This window comes from Euprymna scolopes, chromosome 22, assembly GCF_053919585.1.
Source record: "Euprymna scolopes isolate OS-2025 chromosome 22, ASM5391958v1, whole genome shotgun sequence".
NCBI lineage: Eukaryota > Metazoa > Mollusca > Cephalopoda > Sepiida > Sepiolidae > Euprymna > Euprymna scolopes.
The window spans coordinates 83,809,324-83,833,290 of record NC_136503.1 but is presented as its reverse complement, the minus strand read 5'-3'; the positions used below and the strand labels follow the sequence as shown (position 1 = coordinate 83,833,290).

The following is a 23,967-nucleotide window of genomic DNA, read 5'->3' as shown; positions in this document are numbered from 1 at the left end:
ACAGATGGCTGTTTGTAGCGACCAAATGTAACTGTCTCCAATATATATATATATATATATATATATTTAAATTGTAATTCAATGAATTTCAAAAAACTCTCATTGAAATGAAATGAAGTGGTTGAGTTTCATATCAAAGAATTTTTATTATTCTAAGCAAGACAAAGAATGTTTTAGAAAGTTTATCTCCTTAACCTATAGGGTTTCGATGTCTACCATCTCATCAGAGGAGTGAAAATATTAGCAAATAGTTATAAAGGTATGCACCCTATTTGCTAAAGTCAGTGAGACATGGAAAGTCAAAGTGAAAACATTATATTTATCAGAAGTTCTGTGGCAGGAGTATTCGTAGAAAAAGGATATGACTGTTTTTGTTGATCCAACTTGTTTGGTAAAATCCATATTATATTAAGCTCCCTTCAAACAAGGTTGAGCTTTTCTATCCCTTCTAAATATGTTTGACAAAGAATGCTTACTACTTTCTGCTAAAAATATAAAAATATACCAATTCCCTCTAAAAGTTCATACATACATAAGCTTGTTCAGTCCATCAACAAATTTCTTATAAATGTCAGATGGAAAGCCTACCACTTTGACCAAAACACCAACAAGAAAAGCACAACAAAAAAACTAGTTCAACATCCTGAAACATTCAAAATAGGCCTCCAAGTTAACTCTAATCGTGAACAGAAGAAACTACAAAGAACTGCGGCAAAATTCTACGGGCTTAAAACAAATCAGCACCCTATGTTTAACCCAGAGCTTGAACATTTTGAAAACATGCTAATTGACTTAGTCAAAAACATAAAGTTTAAGAATAACTGGTATACACCTAACAGTACTACTAAGAAAATCAATAACTTTGCGAAAAAAGTCAGTAAAAGTTCACATATATTTGTTCCAGCCGATAAGACCAAAAACTATTATAAACTAGAATACAGCAATTATAAGAAATTTATATACAAAGAATTAAACAAATCCTATAAACCTGCCCCCGAAAACAAAATAGATGAAATCAACTTAGAAGCTAAAAACTTACTTAACATTATGAATATCCACGAACATACAGAAATTGTCACTCCTGGCACTCCCAGATTTACACTGAAAGACCACAAAGAAAACTTCCACGAGAACCCTTCAATTAGACTTATTTGTCCATCTAGGTCGGACATTGGTCTAGTAAGCAAGAAAATCTTAGATAGAATCATACCTTCCATCAGAAACAAAGTTAAATTCCCACTCTGGCAATGTACGGACTCAGTTATAAACTGGTTCTTAAAACTAAAGGATAAGCAACAAATAAGCTTTATCACCTTCGATATAAATAATTACTATCACTCAATCTCCCCAATACTATTAAATAAGGCACTAATATTTGCAAAAAAGCATTCGGACATAACGGATTTAGAGATTAAATTAATCTTATTAGCCAGACGATCCCTAATAAATTTTGAAGGTAAATATTGGACAAGAAAAGATACCCCTAATGACTTCGACATAATAATGGGATCCTCCGATAGTGCACAAGTAACTGATTTAGTGGGTCTTTATTTATTAAAAGAAATTAGTATAGAATTCAGCAACATGCAAGGGGGGCTATACAGGGATGACGCATTATTCGTCACCCCCGCAAGACCAAGACAATACAACAACACTATCAAAAAACTGCATGAATTTTTCAAAAACTTTGGATTAACTATAGATGTCGACACAAATAAAAAAACTTCCAACTTCTTAGACGTATCTTTAAATCTATGTAATGAATCTTACACCCCGTACCATAAACCAAATCTAAACCTATTTTATGTACACAAACAATCTAATCACCCAAAGTCAATAATCAAATCAATAGTTCCATCTATCTCCAAAAGAATATCAAATCTATCAGCAGACAAAAAAGCTTTTGACCAGGTATCGACATTCTACAATAATGCTTTAAGGAATTCAGGATATAAGGAACGCATAGAATATAACACAAAACACTCTTTAGCGAGAAAACTACACTCAGTAATTACACATAATATGACAATAAAAAATAACAACAACAGAATAAGCCAAAATAATATGACAATAAAAAATAACAACAACAAAATAAGCCAAAATGTCCCGAACAATACAAATTTCCTCACTAAATACGCAGCCACCAGCCCAATCCCAAATCAAAAACAATTTAATAAGAAGAGAAAAGTAAGACGTAAGAATGCCATTTGGTTCAACCCTCCTTTCAGCTCCAATGTAAAAACTAATATTCCAAAAGAATTTTTCAGAATAGTGGAAAAATCCTTTAAATACCCTCATAAGTATAGTACCATATTAAACAAAAACTCCATAAAAATATCATACTCCACAATGCCTAATCTAGCACAGACAATAATTTCAACAAATAATAGGAAAATTAAAAAAGCGCTGGATATACCAGTTGACCTAATACCTAGTAACAAATGTAACTGCCTAAATAAAAATGAATGCCCCCTCAATAACGATTGCATACACAAGGACGTAGTATACGCCTGCACAGTCACGCAACTACCAAAACATAAAAACAACCAATCAAACGATGAAAACAATGAATATAGTCGAAGCGTTCAGAACGCAAACATATATAGGGAAACATATAGCGAGGGCTCGAATAATAATAACAGCAGAAACAACAGCCAAGCTAACGTATCCAATAATATAATTCCCAGTGAAGACCAATTTAGTACTAACCAGAACCAAGGCTATGAATCCCCATACCCCATCTCTGCCCAGCCCCCCAATATAGGACTCAATAGAAATGGGACCGATGAACAAATAAACAGTAATAAAACAAGGAAAACATTCACGTATATAGGTGCATCATCAAGCTTAATAAAAATAAGAATCTCAAACCACCTACATTCCTTCAAAAATGAAAGATCTCAAAACAATGATAATAATAGCACATCTTTAACCAAATTAATCAACAGCCTAGAGGACAAGAAAATTCCATATTCAATTAAATGGAGAATACTGAATAAATCTAGATCATATGCCCCAGGGGATAAGTGTTGCAATCTTTGTATATCCGAGGCAGTTAACATCATAACCTTCAATAAACCCATAATTAATACCAAGAACGAGCTAGTGTCTAGATGTAAACACAAGAAAAAATTTAAATACAGTAATCTTAAAATAAAATAACATACACTCTCTGTACAAATGAGAAATAGGTAAAAATAAAAAAGTACTAAATACACACCGGTCTTGACTAAAATCTAAACACTTACTTTACTAATAATAAAATAATGTTCATTTCTAAAGATAGTTTCTTAATAACCTGTTTTTAACACATAAATAACTTTTTCTGTTTGTGTATATGCACATGTTAAGTAGAACCTTACTATAAGAACATTGAAATACTACACTTTAAATCTCCTACACGTAATTGGCACTCATTATAATAGTATTTCCAAAAGCATGTAGATTCCCATTTAAAGAATTTATAATTCCGCACCCATCTGCTAACCAGAAAAGGAGTAAAAATTCCCCATTGCAAGGTAATCTCCAGATCCGTACGTATAAACAAGAAAGAACTATACTCATTGATGCGTCATCCCTGTTGCTACTAGGTTAATCAAATTCTATAACCATAGTCACACAATCCCACTTTTTTCATCTTATTAATGTTAAATTAGCAGAGGAGGGTTAAAAAATTATAACAAAATTTAAAAAATAAAAAATGTCATTGATAAACTTAGGTAAGTTACATACACTAATTATTCCTATAATTTATAGTGTTAAATAAGTGCATGAATTTTTATTTCTAAATACATTTTTTGTATATATGAGGGCATATCTGTCTATATATGATACACCTGTTATTTGTGGGTATATATGGGCTTAGATGTAAGTATACATAGAATAAGTGAGCGTATGTGTGTATTAACCGTATGGTTGCGAATATGTATAAAAATATATATATTGTACACGTTCATGCATGTGTACGTGTGTGTGTATGTATATGTTATGTGTGGGTATATATATATATGTATGTATGTATGTATATATATATATATATATATATATATATATATGTATATATATGTATATGTATATGTGTGTATGTATGTATGTGTGTGTATGTATATGTATTAATAATGCAGTTATAGAAAATTTCCCCGGTTAAATAGTATTAAATAGCATAAGGTTATGGATATACTGATTTTAAACTTTTTCTGTAAGGTATTATCATTACTTTATTACCTTTGTTTTAACTTACTTAGCATTGAACTATTACCGTAATGACCATAAAATAAAGATAAAACGTTCCATTAATAATATTAGAATTAATTTCACAATTAGCTAAATAAACATTAGTATATTCTAAACTCTATGCCAATCCTCTTTCTAAGGGAAATATAGATAAGTATAAAATTAATAATAATTAGCACCTCATGCGCAGTACTTATAACTTGAGTTGACAGAACAAATACGATTTAAATTGACAATGAGGCTTGAGATTAAACTAGGAAAAATCAGGAAAAAAAGAATTATTCCATTTACGGTTTAGGCCCATCTCTTTGTTTTAGTTTGTTTTGGTTTTTGTCTTTATATCTATATTATTCTTATTCCTCCTCCTTTCTTCCCCCCACCCCGAACCAAGTCCCTATATCTTGTACACGACCTGACCTCAATTAAGCGACCGGTCAAACTTTATGATTCTTAGATTCTACTTGAAGAGATATCTATTTTTATAGAGATGTATGTATGTTTAGGTGTGTGTATATGTGTATATGTATATATATGTTTATATATATATGTGTATATATGTGTATATATGTGTATGTGTATTACATATGTATATTGTGTGTGAGGGTTGAGTTTGTATATGTGTGTTCATGTGTATATTAGGATGAATATGCACAAAATTGTCTCACCCCACCTCCTGCCACTTACCATTGCCTACTCTCCCTAACACTTCCCCCCCCCCCCGCTAAAATAATATAAGCTTCCAATGAAAAGGCTTCCACCAGACTTTGAAATTATTTTCGGCTGACCCAAGACAAATTTAAACAAGCACTAGCCCGATTCGGATATATACACAGCTATGCGGATTACCCAGGATATAACTTGGAAACTATTACCAAACAGATGTAAAGAACATATAATATGGATTTTACCAAACAAGTTGGATCAACAAAAACAGTCATATCCTTTTTCTACGAATACTCCTGCCACAGAACTTCTGATAAATATAATGTTTTCACTTTGACTTTCCATGTCTCACTGACTTTAGCAAATAGGGTGCATACCTTTATAACTATTTGCTAATATTTTCACTCCTCTGATGAGATGGTAGACATCGAAACCCTATAGGTTAAGGAGATAAACTTTCTAAAACATTCTTTGTCTTGCTTAGAATAATAAAAATTCTTTGATATGAAACTCAACCACTTCATTTCATTTCAATGAGAGTTTTTTGAAATTCATTGAATTACAATTTAATTTATTTGCTCTATCTTGAATATCGAGCAATTCTCGTTTAGATGGGATAACTTATAGAATATTACTGCCAGTAATATTTTGTAAACCTACAATCTCACGTTTACATAACCACTGATTGTTAAATAAAAACTACTCCGAAGTATATATATATATATATATATATATGTGTGTGTGTGTGTGTGTGTGTGTGTGTGTGTGTATAGTAAGTTATAAAATATATATGGCGATTAAGCTACACTGAATATTCCGTGTTTCATCCACTCTAGGATTCTTCAAGCTGAAGAATCCTAGAGTGGATGAAACGCGGAATATTCAGTGTAGCTTAATCGCCATATATATTTTAGAATTACTAACTAGCTCTACCTACGTATTGAGTACTGTTGAAGTAATATACTTAGTTTACGCATGGATTTATACTTTCGTATATTAATTTTATGTGAGTAAATGAAGTAGTTATATATATATATATATATATATATATATATATATATATATATATATATATATATATATATATATCATTCTAAAACGGTTGTGCTAGTTTTACTCATTTAAAACTGCTAAGTGTTAGTTTTACTTATTTAAAACTGCTTTAAAAATTCATCGTTCACTCATTTTGAAACCAAATTTCAAACAATTTTTACAGTTCATAAGTCACTTTTTCAACAAAATTTATAATAAAATTATTGGTATATAAAAAAGTTCTCAGAATCTGTAAACAAATGGAGACCGTTTCTTTTGATTGGCTGTTAGTTACCATAGAAACTTCTTAAACCTTCAGCCAGAGGAACTTCTTGTGTTTCTAGCCCCGAATGGTTTTCCGATAGACATTCAGCCAGAAGAGTTCCTTGGTTTTCAAGCCCTGACTGGTCTTCCAATGAACATTCAGCCAGACGAGCTTCTTGTGTTTACAGCTTCGATTGGTCTTTCTATAAACATTTAGCCAGAGTAGCTTCTTGTGTATCAAGGCCCGACTGGTCTTCTGATGAATATTAAGCCAGAATAGCTTCTTGTGTTTCAAGCACCAATTGGTCTTCCGATGAATATTGAGCCAGATGAGATTTTTGCTTTTGAAGCCCCAACTGGTCTTTCTATGAACAGTCAGCCAAAGGAGCTACTTGTGTTTCAAGCCCCCGCTAGTCTTCATGTGAACATTCAACCAGAGAAGCTTCTAGTGTTTCAAACCCCGACTAGTCTTTCTGTAAACATTCAACCAGGGGAGCTTTCTTGTGTTTATAACCCTGACTGGTCTTCTGTTAAAAATTCAGCCAAAGGGGCGGCTTGTTTTTGAAGCCCCGACTGGTCTTCCGATTAATATTTAGCCAAAGGTGCTTTCTTGTGTTTCAAGCTCTAACTGGTCTTTCGATGGACATTCAGCCAGACGAGTTTTTTGCGTTTCAAGCCTGGACTGGTTTTCCGATGAACATTCAGCAGAGGAGCTTTTTGTGTTTTAAGCCCCGACTGGTCTTCCGATGACCATTCTACCAGAATATATATATATATGTGTGTGTGTGTGTGTGTGTGTGTGTGTGTGTATGTGTTATTTTATTTAATTATATGTATATAACATACATAATAATTATTAATTTAGACTTACACACTAGTGTTTCATGCTTACGCAAACACCAGTGTAAGGTAACAATTCCTATTAGTAATAAATATGTATACGTTTTTTACTGAATTATATATATATATATATAATACTTATTAGTTTAAACCTACATACACTAGTGCTTCATGCTTACGTAATTATCAATGTAAGGTAATAATTCCTGCCGGTAGTATATATATATATATATATATATATATATATATATATATATATGTATGTATGTATGTATATATATAGGGTTTTTAATTTTATGATATATGCATATATTTATATAATACTTATTGGTTTAGACATATATACACTAGTTTTTCATGCTTAGGTATTAATCAGCGTAGGGTAAAATTCCTGCCAGTTATATAAGATTATTCTGAACACAAAAAAGAAAGTAGTATTACAAAGCAAAGCCTGGAAAAATCATGGATTACATAGAAAAATGCGAGCATGAAAGTAATATGGTTAAGATTAAACGTTGTTAAAACTGAAAAGAAAAAAAAACAAGATATTCTAGTAAAAATATAATAAATTGATAACTTAAAATAGTGCAAGTATATAGAATCAATATAATCTAAATATATTTTTGTATGACTTGTTACTTTTAAAAAATAAATTGACAATACAGTTGATTGGTTGAATTCGGCGGGACATAACGACCGAACGATTGCTGCCTGTATGAAAAGAACGCACACAAACGCAAGTCTACACACATAAAAATATACGACGAAATTAACAGATATGTAAAGAAGGATATGCGAACCTTAAGCACATCGTAATCCAAAACTTTGGCTGTAATGAGGTAGAAGGAAGTATTTCTTTTCATCAGTTCGAAATAGCCAGGCGGGAATTGCGACTGAATTGTCCAGTTCTGATTAGCAGTGTAATTGATCTTGAGCAGCATTGAACCTGAATTGACAATAAAATAAGAATAAATTAAAACGCATGGGAAAGTCGTTTTCTTTTAACACGACTATATTACAATTAAAACGACTTAATGTTTTTAAGAAATTTCAAAGCATAGTTTTTACAACGACTTTTTAAATCAATTTTACAACATAATTTTTGTACGACTTAATGTTTTTTTAATTAATTTTACAACATAATTTTTTACGACTTAATGTTTTTTTTAATTAATTTTACAACATAATTTTTTACGACTTAATGTTTTTTTAATTAATTTTACAACATAATTTTTTACGACTTAATGTTTTTTTAATTAAATTTACAACATAATTTTTTACGACTTAATGTTTTTTTAATTAATTTTACAACATAATTTTTTACGACTTACTGTTTTTTTAATTAATTTTACAACATAATTTTTTACAACGATTTAATGTTTTTTAATCAAATTTACAACATAATTTTTATAAATGCTGCTGCGTATTTGGATATCGAATTAATGCCTATATCAAATAATAATTAGTTAAAATTAATTAGTAATATTTATGTAATGGTTGCTGAATGCATAATTATGTCATATCTAGTAATAATTAGTTAAATGAATGAGTAATACTTAGTTACCAATTTGTGCATAAATAATTACTTAATAATTAGTAATAATCAAAATGAATTCTGAATGATTAATTTAGTAATGAATAATCAACTATCTAGTGATAATTAATTACAATTAGTACTATTAATGTAATGGTTATAGAATGTAAAATTAATTCACAACTAGTACTAAGTAATTAAAATTAATTGATTATATTTTTTTATTTTAGTAATAATTAGTTAAATGAATTAGGAATACTTAGTTACCAATTTGTGCATAAATAATTACTTAATAATTAGTAATAATCAAAATGAATTCTGAATGATTAATTTAGTAATAAATAATCAACTATCCAGTGATAATTAATTATAATTAGTAATATTAATGTAATGGTTATAGAATGTAAAATTAATTCACAATTAGTACTAATTAGTTAAAATTAATTGATAATATTTTGTTAATAATCAGTGCAAAAATAATTACTTAATAACTAGTTTTAGTTAGTTAATATAAATCAGGAATAAGTAAATAAATAATCATCTATCTAACCATAATTAGCTACAATTAACTTATTAGTTAAGCAATGTAATAATTAGTTTAGTTAATAACTAATTTCTACAGATCAATATATTATTAGAAGAATAATAACTAATCATTAATTACTAATTTAAAATAAAATAAAAAATCAATTAATAAATAAAATATATCCGATTCATCTAAAATATCATAAAATATTCATAAGAAAACTTAAGTGAATAATAAATAAATACCATTTAATATTTAATAATATATGAGTTAAAAAGCATAATCATATAAGACATTCATAAATAGTATAAAAATGAATGTAGTAGAAATAATATATTTTTATATATTTTATTTAATTAATAAATTTTTTTGGATAAAATAAATTTCAATAACCTCAGAAAATAATAAAAATGAAAGAAACGACTTCGAGTCTACACCGGTTTATTTCTGACTCTTTGACATCTGTAAATAAGCAGATAATAAACTCGTTTTTTTTTTTTTTTTTTTTTTTTTTCGCAAGGTCGATTTTAAATAAAAAGGAAATATTTATTTTTTTCTGGCGTCCTTCAAGTCCACTTTTTCTACCTTCCTTATCTTTATGAGAGGCAACATACTTTGCAACATTTGGTTTCCATTTTTTTTAGAAGGAATAGATTTCTCCATCCTGGATCTTATTAATATTAAGTCTTATATTTCCTGCTATTGTATGTGGAATCTAAAAAAAAATATATATAACTGTAAATATTAATACGTCAAATTAGTCTTCGATTGTTTTTTTTTTCATTCTTTTTATCACCATTTTGGTTTTCTGCATTGACCCAGCCTTCATAATATCTATATATTTATTTACCAGCAATTCTAAATAAGTGTGTTGATATTTATGAAGGTTGATAGCAATGCAGAAAACCGGAATGGTGAAAAAAAGAACGAACAAAAACAACCAAGAAGAATGTTTGAGGTATTAATCTCAATAATTAACTATTTTTTTTCAATAAGTTATGACAAGTTTTAATAATAAATAGGTTTTAATAATAAATAATAGTGTACCTAGCATATATATATATATATATATATATATATATATATATATATATATATAATCAAAATAATAATAATAATAAATATTATAAGCTCTATTTCCTATTTGGTTTTATCGAGCTTTTATATCTGGCTGAGATAATTTTATAAATATTAATTCTTTAATATTTATAATTTACTTTAATTTTACCATTTTGGATCATTTTGGTAAATACAATTGTAATTTTCATTTTTATATATATATATATATATATATATATATATATATATATATATATATATATATATATATGTGTGTGTGTGTGTGTGTGTGTTTAAATTTTATTATATCATATATATTTATATAATACCTATTTATTTAGACCTATATAATTAGATCTAAATTAATTAGTTTAAATTAGTAACATTTAAGTAATAATTATTTCAATTAAAAATAATAATTAGTAAAAGTAATTAAACGACTTAGTACCTTCCTTCAATAGTTTATGAATAAATAAATAGTTAATAACTAATAAAAACTTGTTAAAATGAAATAGTAATTACTGAATAAGTAGAAACAATTAATTAAAATTAATTACTAACCACTTGTTTAGTTAATAAATAATTATCTACCTAGTAATAATTAATTAAATCATTGCTTGGTATTTATGTAATAAATGTTTAATTAACAAATAATTGTTAATAACTAGTAATACGGAGTTAAATGAATTAGTACACTTAGTTTAATTGATGAAATATAACGATCTAGTAATAATTAAAATTAATTTTTATATTTATGTAATAATTAGTTTCGCTATAAATAATTATTTACATCGAGCAATAATTTTATAATTAATTAAAATGTATTACTAATATTTAGTGACTAATTGTATAATTATTACACCATAAGAAAAAATCAGTTAAAATTAATGAGTGATATCTAATTAATTATTAGTCAGCACATAGAAATTACTTAATGGCATGTAACAGATAATTCAAATGAATTTGGAATAATTAGTTTAGTAGATAAATAATTAGATATCTAATAATAATTAATTACAATTAATTAGCAATATTTATGTAATAGTTACTTTCGTAAATAAATAATTACGTATTAGTCGCTTAATTATTTAGTAATACTTAGCTAATGATCAATTAGTTAATTACTTGGAATAAATATTAAAAATGAAATAGTAATATTTAGTCAGTGAAAAATTATTACTTAATAACTCGTACCAATTAGTTAAAATTCATTAATAATTACTTATGTTAATAAATAATGAGCTAATTAGTGATAATTAGTTAAAGTGATTGGTAATATTAAGATAATGATTACTTTTATTAAAATATTCATAACAATTAACGATTAGTTAATATAAATTAGTAATATTAGGAAATAATTAAATAATTATTTAACAAGTAGTTACTAATTAGTTGAAATGGATTACAAATGTCTAGATTTGTAAATAAATACTTTCTTATTAATTAATAAAAATTAGTTAATATTATTTTTAATGTGTATCCAATAATTAGTTCATAAATTATTACTTAATAACAAATAATAATTAGTTAAAATGAAAAAGTAAAATTTACCTAATAATTAGTTAGTGAAAAATAATTACTTTATAATTAGTATTAATTAATTAACAATAATTTTTTAATAAGTAATTAAATAATAATCATTTTTAATAAGTAATTCATTTGTAATAATTTAATAAGTGTAATATTTTTCGTAAAGAAAGAAATGTGACACCAATAAAACTTATTTAATTCGTTTTGATTCTGAAATAATTTGTCAAATTAAACATGTCATTAACTTCGCCATCCAACATGGCGATTCTTTGAAAGGAGAATTCTTATCGGCAGCTCAATCTTACCATTGGCAACATTTTCAGTCACGGTTACTGAAGAAGCAGGAACTTCACATGGGTCAGTAAAAACTATAAAGATATAAAAAGAAACGAATCATGTTTTTTTTTTTAAATTTAAATCAAGAGTTTTGAGATACCGGTGTGGAGTACAAATCATCCCTATTTGAGAACTAAGTGGAATCAACTCGTCCTATGAATACCACTGGTTTCAGACACTAAATGGAGACATTCATACTATGTTTAACCGCATGCTACGAATACGTTCCTCTCATACGACTTTAGTGGCCCCTGCATTCTTTATGATAAATTCATATTATATTTATACACTTTACACTACTTGTAGTTTTCTTTTATTTGTGACCCCTAGCACGGGTCTACAACAGATACTCGGCCAAAGAAATCTGAAAAAAAAAAAAAAAAAAAAAAATTCCAAATGAGAAAAATGTTTGTTTTCAATAATCTTGTAAAAAGGTTACTTGAGATGCACATGTGCAGGATTGTTTCCCTTAGTTTTTTCCCACGAAATATGCCAGAGTATCCAAACTTCTCATCGATGCACGTCTCTTATGGATACAGAATTTCTAGATTATTCCTATATCTAAAGATAAAACAAGAACTAATGTCTTTTATGTTTTGTATTATATAACATTGTTGTTCGTTATAAATGCTAACAATAAATGTGTTAATTGTATTTGGTTTTAGTTGTTTATATCATTCGTTCTGATGATGGATTTGCTTGGAATATATCTTTCATACGGGCCTGTGGTATAAAAATAACGTCATATTCTAAAACTCAGATGAAATTACTTATTCTGCAAAAATGAAAAGACATAAAACAACTCATTGTTGACCGAAATGAAACAATAATCTTGTTGGGGTAACCTTTACTCCTGACCTGAAATGGGAAACTTATATCAAATCTGTTGCCAAGGTCGCCGGAAAAATGGTTGCGTCATTTTGACGCAATCCTGTACTTGTATAAAAGCAAGAGACGTCCTAAAATGGATTAACATTGCCATATATGGGCATGAACTGCTCGGAGTACCTATCTTGCCTTGACAAAGTTCAAAACCGGCTTCGAAATCTAGTAGGTGATGCTCTTTTTTCTTCCCTGCAACCTCTTTCCCACAAAAGAGATTTTGCGAGTCTTTCTCTGCTTTGTAGTTATTTTCACAAGTGCTCGTCTATGCTTCAGTCTATGGTCACCCCTTTGCCAAACTTTCACAAAAAGCACTCGTCTATCTACAACAACTATCAACAGTTTTTCCACACTCTCTCTCTCTACCTAAATCTAAAAGAAAATTCCGTGAACAAAGCTTCTTTCTTAGAACTGCCTATCTGTGGAACTCTGTTTCGCTGGCCTGTTTTTCAGCTGACTACAATATGGTCATCGGCTGTTGCAATAACACGGAGCCATTTGCTCTGGTTATCGAAAGAGGTGGAGAGCACAGGAAATTCGGGGATACTTGTCACTCAGACTCCAGAGAATACCACAGGTTATTTGTCAGTAAATAATCGCTGGTGATGGCCTCAATGAAAACTCCTAGTGAGTATAATAATAATAATAATAATAATAATAATAATAATAATAATAATAATAATAATCTCATAAAATTAAGAGCAGAGAAATGAAAAGCCAGATCTCAGCTAAGTACAACAATAGATTAAGGGTTATTCTTAAATCACACATCCACAGTCGGAATACAATACGATACATCGAATGATAGTCACTACTCTAGCATTGATGGCATATATGTCATCAATGCTAGAGTAGTGGCTATCATTCGATGTATCGCTGGTGTACTTGACTGGAATGTTAATAAATTAAAGTGTTTCTAATTTATTGGGTCTTTTGTTAAGAAGGGGGTGTAGATTCGTTGTCTCTACCTAGAAAAGTAGGTGATCGAGACTTACTTAGTGCTGAAGATGTGGTAGATATAGAGGAAGGACGCCTAACTAAATATATTTCTGACCATAATGAAACTCTTCTCATGAAGAGAAAAGAGAAGAGATACTAAGACCTATTGTGAACAAGAGTCAGACGTTGTAAGAGAGAAAAGAAAAATATTTGGAAAGAAACTACAGAGTGTATTCTTTAAGAATACTAAATTTAGGGACAGCTGCAAATGCTTGGTTAGAGGTGATCTTAAAAGATCTACTTGGAGCGTTTTAATGGCAAATAGGCACAAGCCACTCCCACTATATGACAAAACTGCGGAATCACCGCTGTGCAGATTATGTAATGATAAAAAAAACATTAGCGCATATTATATCAGAATGCCCCGCTCAACATCAATATAAAAAATGGCAACACGACAAAGTCGGCCAGGTCCTACCTGGAATATATGCAAACTATGAATTAGACCACAATGAGAATTGGTACGAACATAAACGAGAAGTAGTACAGAAAAACAACGATTCCAAACTTATTTTTGACATGCGCGTACAAACTGATAAGGTTTTTGAACATTCCAAACCTGATATAATTTTTCTAAGTAAAAACAAGAGACCCTGTTCAATCATTAGCTTAACCTACTCTTTCGATACCAGAGTGAAATAAAAAGAACATGAAAAATAAATGATCATCAAGATCTGAAACGGGAATTAGTTCAAAAGCTGAAATGTAAATGTAAAGAACACTTGGGATCATAACGAAAATCCGCAATAAATGGCTTAAACAAACTGGCAAGACAATTTCTTTCCCAATTTTGCAAAAGGCTTGCCTGTTAAGAACGGTGAAAGTGCGAAGGTACAGCTTGAATGTTTAAAGTCTAAAGTCCAAGGAATTGGCTTGATTTTCAAGAAAAAAAAATCAAACTAAAAACATCGAAAAGTTTAGACAACTGTGAAATAATAATAATAATAATAATAATAATAATAATAATAATAATAATAATAATAATTTCTCTATCCCCTCACCCGTCCCCTCCCATTGTCCCCCCAAGAGTGATACCAAATAGTCGAGAAGAGCCAAGAAGGATGGAAATACCGAGGAGAGAGCGCTGACCAGACCTCTGCTGGACAAGTGCAAAGAGAACCAGAACCTTAGGGAGACTTATTGTCACTCAAATTCAAGTGGAGACCAATGGTCGCTGCCAGCGAGAAATCAACGGTGAGAGGCTGTTGCGATAACGCCAATTTATTTACAAATGTTATCGAAACAGTTGGAGAGTACTGGAAATGTGGGGAGACTAGTTGTCATTCAGCTTCCAGGGAACACCCTAGGTTGTTTTCAAGGAGGAATATTTGATGATCCTTTTAAAAGTTCCTTGTGAGCCAATAATATATTAATATCGTAGTATCTTTAATGCATGTATGTACGTACGTGCATACGTAAGTGTGTCACAGTTTTCAGATCTATATATATATATATATATATATATATATATATATATATATATATATATATATATCTTCTTCTTCTTCTTCTCTATATAAATAAAATGAACTCATTTTTCCCGTCTGATTTTGACCTTAATAGGATTAAAAATCAAGATATTTCATGCAAATATAATATGCACAAACGGCAGAACAATATCTGAGGTGTGTTATAGGCTTATTATTTCTCAAATTCCTCGATAATCTTAGATTTCTATACTTTTTCTGCTGAGAAGTCACGGCCAAAATCGGTTAAGATCAATGGAAGTGGTAAAATATTTTCTCTCTTATAAATTCCTCCTTCCCCTGCCACCACTTAACACCGTTTGGGGATCGTTCACAAGGAACAGTTGAGAAGAGAACACCGGTTTGGCTTCGTAGTTCTTTCATGTGAAGTTATTTAAAATCACTAAACTAAGCTGCCGTGCTCTGTGGCGTAGTGGTTAGCGTGCTGGACAATTCAAATTATATTTTCATGTTCGCGCCGACCTACCGTAGTCGGTTTTTTTTTTTTTTTTCCTAAACAACTGGAATGGACTTTTCTTGGTGGCCGAACTGTTAACGTTGCAGGTGTTTTTTTTTTTCACACTTTATTTTCCTACTTTTACTCATGACTCCGGGTTTGATCCTTCCTACTTACCTACCATAACATTTTTTAAAACTCCCCCCCGTCCCGGAAACAAACACTCGGGCAACACCGGGTACCCCCGCTAGTATATAATAAAATTAATAATATATATATATAATAAAATCAATAATAATAATAATAAAATTAATAATAATAATAATAATCATAATAATGATGATGATAATTATTATTAGTAGTAGTAGTAGTAATAGTAGTAGTAGTAGAAGTAGTAGCGAGACCTGTAAAAATTCCATATATATATATATATATATATATATGGAATTTTTACAGGTCTCGCTACTACTACTACTACTACTACTACTACTACTACTATTACTACTACTACTAATCATAATTATCATCATCATCATCATTATTATGATTATTATTATTAATTTTATTATTATTATTATTATTATTTATTTTTATTTTTTATTTACTCACTAAGAGTAGTCACATAAGCCATCATCAAAGATTGCTTTTTGCGAACAACTTGTGGCGTTTTCTGGAGTCTGAGTGACAACAAGTCTCCCCAGAGTTCCAGTACTCTCCACCTCTCTCGATAATCTTTGCAGATGAATTTGTGTTATCAAAACATCTGCTTACCATTGATTTCTCGTTGGCAGCGACCATTAGTCTTCACTGGAATTTGGGTGGCAATAAGCCTCCCCAAGGTTCCAGTCCTCTTTGCACTCATCCAATGTAGGTCTGGCTAGTGTTTTCACTGCTCGGTCTTTCCATCCTCCTTGACCCTCCTCATTTATTTGGTGTAGCGCCAGTTTATTGTGACATACACAGAAAACTAAAAAAATAAACATTTTATTATTATTATTATTATTATTATTATTATTATTATTATTATTATTATTATTATTATTATTATTTGATGGAAAAATAAAACAACGAATGTAAGTATGTTAAAACATCTGAAAATTGGAAGAAAAAAGAAAAAAACATAAGAGAGGGAGGGAGAAAGAGAAATGTTGGCGTGAGCTTTACCTGCAGGTAAAATGTAAATGAGCAAAATGGCGGCGAACCAGATCTTCGTCGGACAACGTTTTCCTCTCGATGACATCATTTCCGCGATCGGCATAATCGTCTGAAAAGAGAAGAAACAATTGCATATCATGTTTGAGATATAATTTTCTCTGATTTACGACGTTTAGGTTTGAAATAATATTATTTTTTAAAATCTATCACGCTTAGGCTTGAAATCATTTTTATCGTTCATAGATTGGATGGAACGCATTCTATGTCTGACGCATCCCAGCGTTTTTATATAAAAAGGGTTCTGCAGAGTTTGAGATGTTCATTGATTGGAGCAATTTCGTTTCGGTTAATTTCGGGTTTTATATTGACTATTTCTACGATTTTACTTTATGTTTTTACTAGCAGTTCAGCCCAGCTTGCTCGGGTCATATGTACTGTTCATAACTTGCCCTACATGTGAATAACCTTTATGTAAGACTAGCGGGGGGTACCCGGCGATGCCCGGGTGATTGGAGGTGTGTGTGGTGTTAAATAAAAAAGAACCCGGGGGGGGGGATCGAACCCGAAGCCCTGAGGCGAAGTTTGAAAATAAAATCGGCCAGCCAGAATGAGTTAGTGAAAGATGTTTGAATTTATTTAAGAACCAAATTGACAGGTGCGCGGCCGGAAGTCGCCGAGCGTTACGACGACGACGACGACGTAGGTTTGTTTGTTATAAGCGAAGTAAAAAAAAGAAAACAACGTTAAAACTAAGCGAGGAAAAAAAACACAAAAAAGACTAACGTAAGACAAACGAACGATGAAAACAGAAAAATGAACACGTGAAAAATGGCTTAAATAAGCCTGTTTCGATATTAAAATTTAAAAAATCGAAAAAAAAAAATATCTCACACCACGATTCGAACCCAAAATGTTTTGGGATGTAACCACGGCCTTAATCAACTGAGCTAAGGCGATGTTCACGAAATTTGTTTGGTTTTTCAACTATTTAAAGTAAATCAGGTCAGGACGTCATCTGACGCATGCGTAGAATCGGTTTTTGTTGACCCCTCCCTGTCGAAAATTGTCGATTTCGGGGTGAAAGTTAACGCTTTTGGCCAATTTTTCGATATTTTCCGAGCAAAGGATGGAGCTTCGATGTGATACCGAGTTTGTGAATTTTCGTCACGTCTGTCGAAAGTTTTTAGCAGACATCCAAACATACACGCAAACATACATAAATACATACATACATACATTTTCATATATATAGATTTCAAATGTTTAGACCAAAATTTGTCTGAGTAATTTGGTAGAGAGCGCAGAGATCAGTTTTTTAAAACTTAGACCCCAATTTTGACCCACTGACATTTATTATTTTGGTTTCAAAGAGGACTAGAACATGGGGGGGGGAAGGCTTATTGGCACCCAAATTCCAGTGAAAACAAATGGTCGCTGCCCACGAGAAATCAACGGTAAGCTGCTGATGCGATAACACAAATTAATCTAATCCCTTTTTTTTTTTTGCTTGAGCACTTGTGGTACTTGGGTAGCGACGCTACTTTGGTCACTTGAATGATCGGCCTCACAAGTAAGAAAGTAGACGTATGACAAAATGGCAATGGCAAAGAAGAAGAAGAAGAGGCAAGTGCAGATGAACCGTGTAAAGCAGAAGTTGTAGTTATTGCAGCATAGGTTCAAGAAGAGATACGGAGAAGCACTAGAGGAAAAGGATTGATGTCTCCGGAAGCAGGAAGACTGTAAGGACAATAACAATGTCTGTATGGAAGTACGAAATATATATGCACAGGAATTACCTTCCTGGAACCTGGATAGCAGGAGAGCTTAAATCGTCAGGAAGGGCGTTTTTGGAACTTAGACAACAGGAAAGGCTGGATCAACATGGATGAGGAAATTGGAACCCGGCCAACAGGAATGCTTGGACAACAGAAAGGAGATTTCTAGAACATGGCCGGCATGGATAACTTCACACACATCATCACAAGAGATGAGCGGACCTTTTTTCCATGTGTCGTAAAGGCCGCTTTGAATGAAATAAAATTTTGAAACAATTTTTTCTTTTACGTTTCAGCACCTTAAAATCATACAGGACGATAAATCTTTAATTAAATTCTATTGCGTTTGATATAAGTCCCCCGTTGTTGCTTTGATATCGTTTTTTACTATCACAACAATCGTAGTTTAATCCCCCTTACCCCCCCCCCCAAAAAAAAACAAATTAAAAAATAGATTCAGCTTTTTTTTTTCTTTTCTTTTTTTTATTTTTTAATTTACGTATTTGTAAGCACCCGGAAAAATATGCCAAAAAACAAAAAGGAATTAAAAAATATGCGAAAAAAAAAAAAGGAATTAAATTAAAAAAGCATAATTTAATTTTTGTTTCCATTTATTTTTAAAGCATAAAAATCTGGACATTACACATCTCAATTAACATGTTTTAACTTTTCTTACAGCATAAAAAACTGAATGTTGAACATATCCATTGACGTTTAAATTGATTTTTAAAGCATAAAAACTGTACGTTACACATCTCAATTTACATGTTTCAATTGATTTTAAAGCATCAAAAACTGGACGTTACACATCTCAATTTACATGTTTTAACTGATTTTTAAAGCATAAAAACTGTACGTTACACATCGTAATTTGCATGTTTTAGTTGGATTTTTAATGTATAAAACCTGGACGTTACACATCCCAATTTAAGCGTTTTAATGATTTTTAAAGCATAAAAACTAGACGTTACACATCTCAATTTACATGTTTTAATTGATTTTTTAAACATTAACAACTGGACGTTACACATTTCAATTTACATATTTTAATTGATTTTTAAAGATCAAAAACTGGACGTTACCCATCTCAATTTACATGTTTTAATTGATTGTTAAAGCATTAAAAATTTGGACGTTACACAACTAAATTTACATGTTTTAATTGATTTTTTAAAGATCAAAAACTGGACGTTACACATCTCAATTTACAATGTTTTAATTGATTTTTACAGTATAAGATACTGGACGTTACACATCACAATTTACATGTTTTAATTGATTGTTAAAGCATAAAAAACTGGACGTTACACATCTCAATTTACATGTTTTAAAAGATTTTTAAAGCATCAAAAACTGAACGTTACACATCGTAATTTACATGCTTTAATTAATTTTTAATGTATAAATAACTGGACAATTTACATGTTTTAATTGATTTTAAGGCATAAAGATTGGACGTTACACATCTCAATATACATGTTTTAATTGGTTTTTAAGCATAAAAAACTGGACGTTACACATCTCAATTTACATGTTTTAATTGATGTTTAAAGCATAAAAAACTGGACGTTACACATCTCAATTTATATGTTTTTATTTATTTGTAAAGCATAAAAAACTGTACGTTACACATCTCAATTTACATGTTTTAATCGATTTTTAAAGCATCAAAAACTGTACGTTACACATCGTAATTTACATGTTTTAGTTGATTTTTAATGTATAATAAACTGGACGTTACACATCTTAATTTACATGTTTTAATTGATTTTAAAGCATAAAAACTGGACGCTACACATCTCAATTTACATGTTTTAATTGATTTTAAAACATAAAAAAACTTGATGCTGCACATCTCAATTTACATGTTTTAATTGATATTTAAAACAAAAAACTTGATATTACACATCTCAATTTAAATGTTTTAAAGTATTTTAAAAGCATAAAAAACTTGATGTTGCACATCTCAATTTACATGTTTTAATTGATTTTAAAGCATAAAAACTGGACGTTACACATCTCAATTTACATGTTTTAATTGATTTTTAAAACATAAAAAAACTTGATGTTGCACATCGCAATTTACATGTTTTAATAGATTTTTAAAACATAAAAAACTTGATGTTACACATCTCAATTTACATGTTTTAATTGATTTTTAAAGCATAAAAAAACTTGATGTTGCACATCTCAATTTACATGTTTTAATTGATTTTTAAAACATAAAAAAACTTGATGTTACACATCTCAATTTACATGTTTTAATTGATTTTTAAAGCATAAAAAACTTTATGTTGCACATCTCAATTTACAGGTTTTAATTGATTTTTAAAGCATAAAAAACTTGATGTTACACATCTCAATTTACATGTTTTTATTTATTTGTAAAGCATAAAAAACTGGACGTTACACATCTCAATTTACAGGTTTTAATTGATTTTTAAAGCATAAAAAACTTGATGTTACACATCTCAATTTACAGATTTTAATTGATTTTTAAAACATAAAAAACTTGATGTTGCACATCTCAATTTACAGGTTTTAATTGATTTTTAAAACATAAAAAACTTGATGTTACACATCTCAATTTACATATTTTAATTGATTTTTAAAGCATAAAAAACTTGATGTTGCACATCTCAATTTACAGGTTTTAATTGATTTTATTTAAAATAATTATAAGAACATACTCATAAGCAACAGTTAAAGAATGTTTTATTAGCGTCAAAATTGTTTAGATATTGAAAATTTGAACAAGTTATCCTAATATAGTATAAAAACTAGGATGATTACTATTAAAAAAAGCATTTCTCAACTTGACAATGGAACACGATAGCTATAATATAAGCTACTATAAACTTGAATGAGACTATATAATTAAACAAAATGTTTCAAATCAATTTTGAAATAATAATAATAATAATAATAATAATAATAATAATAATAATAATAATAATAATAATAAGATATTTGCATTTATTAGCTTTGGTTTTATTGAAATTATTTTGAATTATGTCGTTTGAAAAATGAAGCCAATATTTTTGCGAAGTCTTAGATTACCAGAAATTAATTCCGGATTTTGTAACTTCAAGGTCACTGGGGCTATACTACACTGTAGTATAGCCCCATTGACCTTGAAGTTACAAAAGTAGTATTACTACAGTTATTTCATAAAGTTACATCAGTAGAAAAACCATAGAATTTCGATCTCCATATATTTTTATTGGGACTCACTCCAGACCCAATAAAAACTCCAAACTTATTTCAAAATTCCCCAGGGTCACAACAGCTTGAGAGCCCGCGTTAAGAAACACTGGTTGACATTTAGACATCTTCAGAAGATAAACTGCAAACGAATATATCCATATTATTTCGTTGCTATAATGGAAAGAATTTAGCTTCTCGTCTGCCTGACTGCGCTGTTCACGAGTAACTAAGAAACGTTAGAACGTCACACGTTTTCTTATCCGCGTGGGTCGTGTCAGTAATCTTTCGTTCGCTGCTGCCGACTCAGCCTTGGACACGTGGATATGTCCTCAATCCTTGCTACACAATTAAGCGCATATTAATCTGGTTGGACGACGTGACGTCTGGGCAGGATCGTATTATTAACCTGAAACTCCTTTCGATGACGGAACTCGACCAAATTGTGACGTTAATTGATACACGGCGAGAAATCGTTTTAAAACGCGGAAAACGAGACGTGTTTTACAAGTTTATACAAGATTGACAGCAACGATTGAGGGTGGGGTAAAGGCTGTTTTATTGGGGTTCAAGGAGATTGTGTTTGTTTTTCTACCGTCAGGTTTGGTTACAATCAGCAATAAATAAAACACAAACAACCAAATGCAGAATTCATTAGCGACTCATGACTTTAGGTTTTACTTATGGGGTTTGAGAACTTTTAATAATTTCAGAAATGTTATAAATTCCAGAAAGTCAGAGATATTTTCTATTATTAGGTTTTATTATTATTTTCGATTATTATTTTCTATTATTAGGTTTTATTATTATTTTTTATTATTATTTTCTATTATTATTTTCTATTATTATTTTCTATTATTATTTTCTATTATTATTTTCCATTATTATTTTCTATTATTAGGTTTTATTATTATTTTCTATTATTATTTTCTATTATTAGGTTTTATTATTATTTTCTATTATTATTTTCTATTATTAGGTTTTATTATTATTTTCTATTGTTATTTTCTATTATTAGGTTTTATTATTATTTTCTATTATTATTTTCTATTATTAGGTTTTATTATTATTTTCTATTATTATTTTCTATTATTAGGTTTTATTGTTATTTTCTATTATTATTTTCTCTTATTATTTTCTATTATTATTTTCTATTATTATTTTCTATTATTATTTTCTATTATTAGGTTTTATTATTATTTTCGATTATTATTTTCTATTATTATTTTCTATTATTAGGTTTTATTATTATTTTCGATTATTATTTTCTATTATTAGGTTTTATTATTATTTTCTATTATTATTTTCTATTATTAGGTTTTATTATTATTTTCTATTATTAGGTTTTATTATTATTTTCTATTATTATTTTCGATTATTATTTTCTATTATTATTTTCTATTATTAGGTTTTATTATTATTTTCGATTATTATTTTCTATTATTATTTTCTATTATTAGGTTTTATTATTATTTTCTATTATTATTTTCTATTATTAGGTTTTATTATTATTTTCTATTATTAGGTTTTATTATTATTTTCGATTATTATTTTCTATTATTATTTTCTATTATTAGGTTTTATTATTATTTTCTATTATTATTTTCGATTATTATTTTCTATTATTATTTTCTATTATTAGGTTGTATTATTATTTTCGATTATTATTTTCTATTATTATTTTCTATTATTAGGTTTTATTATTATTTTCTATTATTATTTTCTATTATTAGGTTTTATTATTATTTTCTATTATTATTTTCTATTATTAGGTTTTATTATTATTTTCGATTATTATTTTCTATTATTATTTTCTATTATTAGGTTTTATTATTATTTTCTATTATTATTTTCTATTATTAAGTTTTATTATTATTTTCTATTATTATTTTCTATTATTAGGTTTTATTATTATTTTCTATTATTATTTTCTATTATTATTTTCTATTATTAGGTTTTATTATTATTTTCTATTATTATTTTCTATTATTAGGTTTTATTATTATTTTCTA

General features: G+C 29.0%; 1 protein-coding gene across 4 annotated transcripts in view; it reads right to left on the bottom strand.

Annotated features, from left to right (window-relative positions):
• Nucleotides 1-23,967, bottom strand: part of LOC145243522 (uncharacterized) — a 226,898-nt gene that overhangs the window by 65,205 nt on the left and 137,726 nt on the right. For all 4 annotated transcript variants that reach the window (XM_080106488.1, XM_080106490.1, XM_080106491.1 and 1 more), the window contains 3 exons: nucleotides 16,986-17,085; nucleotides 11,987-12,049; nucleotides 7,833-7,978 (listed from right to left, as the gene is read on the bottom strand). In XM_080106488.1, coding sequence (XP_079962614.1) covers nucleotides 7,833-7,978; nucleotides 11,987-12,049; nucleotides 16,986-17,085 — 309 coding nt within the window. The remainder of the gene's footprint in view (nucleotides 1-7,832; nucleotides 7,979-11,986; nucleotides 12,050-16,985; nucleotides 17,086-23,967) is intronic.